A 4,218-nucleotide genomic window follows, 5' to 3' on the forward strand; every position below is an offset into this window, starting at 1 on the left:
AAAAAAAAAAAAAAAAAAAAAAAGTTACTTAAGACAGGCTTCTTCGAAATTAAAAAATAAATATTTGTACGTATGTTTTACAAGGGATTATTGAAAATATTTAATCTTTTTCTATTATTTCATCTGTGTTAAGAGTTAAATCAACAAACATCTATTTCCTATTTTTTACACTTAAATAATGTAACCATAAAAAAAAAATTAATTATAAAAAAATTGCTTCGACAATAACTACTTACTGCATATTTCGTGAGCTCATAAAACACTTGGAAATTGAATTTGCGTTATTCACCAGGGGGTTATAAGACATTAACAAAATAGTCTACCCAAACTTAATAACTTTATACTCACGTATTTGCATTATTACATCTGTAAATAGCCAATCAGATTGAAGATAATTTGAAATACTACTCCACTCCTAATTTCACAGATCAGATTTTATTTTAAAACTTTAAGAGAACACGAAGGAACGAGGTTCGAACTAGTACGTTGGCACTAATCAATCGGTACAGTTTCAAATACAATTTGTTGTGTTGTATAAGCAACCAACAATTGGAAACCTCTGACCTAGAGCAGATATGGAATATCTAGACGTAGATTATAGTTATAAAATGTTTCCAGTCCTTTTCATACGACGAGAGGAAAATAATTAAAATTTTTAATCACCATCTGTTCTGTTAATTTATATTTATACAAGTATAATGCTGATTTTCTGGCACCCTTGGTTCTAGTTCTATACCGGATTATCCAGTTTGCTGCAAGATTTAAATGTAAGAAAAATTAGACTAGGAATTTCTACAAATCATCAATCAAATATTAAGATGAATACAAAAGGATACCTTACCTCCTCTTGTCGCCTGACATATAACGGGAAATTCAACTGAGCTATCATACTTATGAAAAAGATTAAAAGAAGCATAGAATAACCAGTTACCAGTTAAAAAACGATTGGATTTATTTTCCACTTATTATCTGGCGCCATCTATATAAACGTGCTCAAAAACAGAAAACTTTACACGAAGAGTTCCAACGAAAAAATATTTCTTCACTATGCCACAGGTAAATAATTGAATTTTTATCCCTGACGAAGAACAGATCGAACTATATGAAATATTATATTATGACATACATATGAAAGAAATTGTTGTATACAGTGTTCAGGTGCACAGCAACTAAAAAAAGAAGAAAAAAAACGAAAAACTCATCAGGTGTACTGTTGACGGATTTCAGGAAGCATGGAAGTTTTGAAGAATGTAGTGTTTCGACAGCTAATGACTGATGCGGGTAGTTTATTCCATGCTTCAACAATTTTGAGCGTGAAAAGATGTTTCTAAAAGTCATGGGTGCTGTGTTGTTTTTTGATTTTGTGAGCATGTCCACGAGTGTTTGACATACGGAATTCAAAAAGGTGACCAAGGCTGCTGTAGGAAAGATGGTGTATAATCTTGTGGGTGCCTACCAAGTCAGTTGCCAGACGTCTGAGTTTCAATGTGTCCATGCCCAGGGAAACAAGACGTTCAGAATATGGTAGATGCTTGACGGCTGGTGTTCGTTTTGTAGTACGTTTCTGAACAATTTCCAGGAGATTTATATGCAGAGCAAGATAGGGGTTCCAGACTGGTAATGCAAATTCCAAGTGTGGACGTACCATTGTCATATAGTTTTAAATAGATAACTGGCGTGTGGCTGACAAAGGTCTTACTGAATGATGCTAGGACACCCTCAGCCTTCTTGACAATCTTAGAGATGCGGTTAGTCCAACGCAGATCGCTTCATAATAGATAATACTCAGATCACGTTCACTAGAAGACTTCTTGAGATTGGTGTTGCTGAGGAAGTATGTAAAGGCTGGGTTTTTCCTCCTAAAGTGCATGGTGACGCACTTGTCCACAGCTAACTTGAGTTGCCAGTCAGAGACCCATTGCAGCATTGTGTCCGGGTCTGATTGCAGGTAAGATCTATAGCGCATACGATCTGTTCTTTTTATTTCGAGGTACAGTTTGATGTCATCTGCATATTTCAACACTGTAACATTCCTCAAGTTGGTATCTATGTCATTAATATATGCAACAAACAGTAGGATTCCACGAACGGATCCCTGTAGTACACCAGATGTCATCTCGTAGGGTGAAGAATGATATCCTAAAACCATAGCCACCTCTTTCCTATCGAGAATGAAGGACTTCAGCCAGTAATAGAGATCATCTTTCACACCCATAGCAGATGGTTTTTGCCATGAGTAGTTTGTGTGGCACAGAATTGAAGGCTTTAGCAAAGTCAAGGTAGATAACATCCACCCATGAGCCGCCATCAGTAACTCGGGTGAGTTACCTACAGCAACTGGAGTTAAGGATAAATACAAATTGTGAGGACTGAATACGGCTGTGAGAGCTCCAAAAGTTCCAGAGTGGTTCTCTGACACAGGACTTCATCAGTTTGACCATGCAGCTAGTAAGGTTGACTGGACGGTAATTTACAGGTGATGTGCGATCACTTTTTTGAACAAGGGAACGACACTGGCAACTTTCCAGTGCTCTGGAGTGACACAGTTGTTAAGGCAGAACTGAAGGACGAATGAAAGCTGGTGCAAAAGAAAGAACCCGCCACGTTTGAGAAGCAAGTAAGTAACACCATCAAGACCAGGAGAGAGACATAGTTGCGCTTATTCTTGAGGTGGCGTCGCAGCATTGCGGGTGTGAATTTCACAGCTGTTATGGAATCTGATGTCAGAGTTGGTGAAGAAGGTACATTGGGATTTTCAACAGTGAAAATGCTAGCATAGCATCCAGCAATAAACTCAGCACATTCCTTGGGGTAATTAGTGATCCGATCTGTGTGGGGATAGTAAAGAGGGCCAACTGGAGAGTGAGGTCTCTGCTTCGAACGTACATATTTCCGGACCACTTTGTTGTCAGTGCTGGTTGCTATATTTTGTTCCAACTCAATTATTTTTATTTTTTATTATGCGCCCTTTTTTAAAGCCTAGCCAGGCTCATGGGTCCGGTTTCCCGGTTTCTATGGCGTATGTGTTCCCCCTCCTACCTGCTGGACGGGACGCCAGTTCATCGCAGCGTTACTCAAGAAACAGGAAGAAAGAGTGAGAGAAAGTTGGGGCGATAGAGTACAACAGGGGTCGCCACCACTCCCTGCCGGAGCCTCGTGGAGCTTTAGGTGTTTTCGCTTAATAAACACACATAACGCTCGGCCCGAGAATCGAAACCGCGATCCTCCGACCGCTAGTCCGCTGCTCTTTCCAACTCAAGCACCACCTTTTTTGTTACTTACTTGAGATGGTTGGATGATCTGTTGCTTCTTCTATTCTCATCTGTTCTATGCTGTCTGTATTTCTGTTCAGCACCACGACGATCTTTCCTGGCAAGTCGAACTGCTGCAGTCTTCCAAATTGCACTTTTTTAATTTTTAGAGCGTTCGCGCAGTACCGATGCTTCACTTGCAACCCAGATTGCACTTAGGATATTTAGAAGAACAGTATTGACATCCATGGAATCGTTAAATTCAAACCAGTTTGGATGTTGTAACTCATCAGGGCAACAGTTCTAGTCTACTTTGTTCCAGTCAAAGCGAGTGTTTTGGAAGTGGTGGTGCTTCTTGTTTCTGCCTATAAGAGACAGATTGGCAATGATTATTCACTACTCTCTTTGAATATATAATAATTTCCTACCGAGGCACAACGCGCCTTACTGAAAGCAGAAAATTGTTTCAGTCAACTGAATTTATTTCAGTTTATTGCTGGGAGTTTATCATATCAGATGATAGTTGTTTATGCCCAGGGTCTGCTTCGAACGTGGAAGCCAATGATCAAAAGTGTTGTGATCGTGGCAATCTTGTCTTTTCTTTTTGTTTTCTTTTTTGTATACCAAGAATCATGTTGTCCGATGTGTACTGAAACTACCTCCCGCCATTAGATACAAACTACTATCGCCATTACATACAATCTTCTCATTTAAATATAAATAAATGCGAGCGTAGTAGAGAACCCATTCCTTGTCCATCACGTGACTGATCATTATTCGAATCGGCAACTTCTTCGAACCTTTCCCGCCAGAACGCAAACTGACCAATCACGGCCCCTAATAAGGTCACGTGATAGAGTAAAATTCTAAAGGCATTTGGAGCCCTCTTAACGCTATATATAGATCAACTCATACCCAATAATTTGTCTCGGTCCAGTTTCTCTTTGAGAACTGTTCCGTGTACCAC

The 4,218-nt window shown here is 39.3% G+C and overlaps 2 protein-coding genes across 2 annotated transcripts in view; both read right to left on the reverse strand.

The window, feature by feature from the left end:
* LOC106870019 (uncharacterized) overlaps positions 1 to 1,648 on the reverse strand; it is a 37,708-nt gene extending 36,060 nt beyond the window's left edge. Inside the window, exons 1-2 of the mRNA XM_014915983.2 lie at positions 1,457 to 1,648; positions 837 to 890 (exon numbers count right to left, since the gene is read on the reverse strand). Coding sequence (XP_014771469.2) covers positions 837 to 890; positions 1,457 to 1,648 — 246 coding nt within the window. The remainder of the gene's footprint in view (positions 1 to 836; positions 891 to 1,456) is intronic.
* A 60-nt stretch (positions 1,649 to 1,708) lies between these two features.
* Positions 1,709 to 2,308, reverse strand: LOC106870015 (uncharacterized). Its single transcript, XM_014915979.1, has one exon. It carries the CDS (start codon positions 2,306 to 2,308, stop codon positions 1,709 to 1,711), a length of 600 nt encoding a protein of 199 aa, XP_014771465.1.
* Positions 2,309 to 4,218: the final 1,910 nt, after the last annotated feature.

This window comes from Octopus bimaculoides, chromosome 1 (genome assembly GCF_001194135.2).
Source record: "Octopus bimaculoides isolate UCB-OBI-ISO-001 chromosome 1, ASM119413v2, whole genome shotgun sequence".
Classification (NCBI taxonomy): Eukaryota; Metazoa; Mollusca; class Cephalopoda; order Octopoda; family Octopodidae; genus Octopus; species Octopus bimaculoides.

Coding starts and splice junctions, on each gene's coding strand:
- LOC106870015 (XM_014915979.1), bottom strand. CDS start 2,308: ATGGCGGCTCATGGGTGGATGTTATCTACCTTGACTTTGCTAAAGCCT.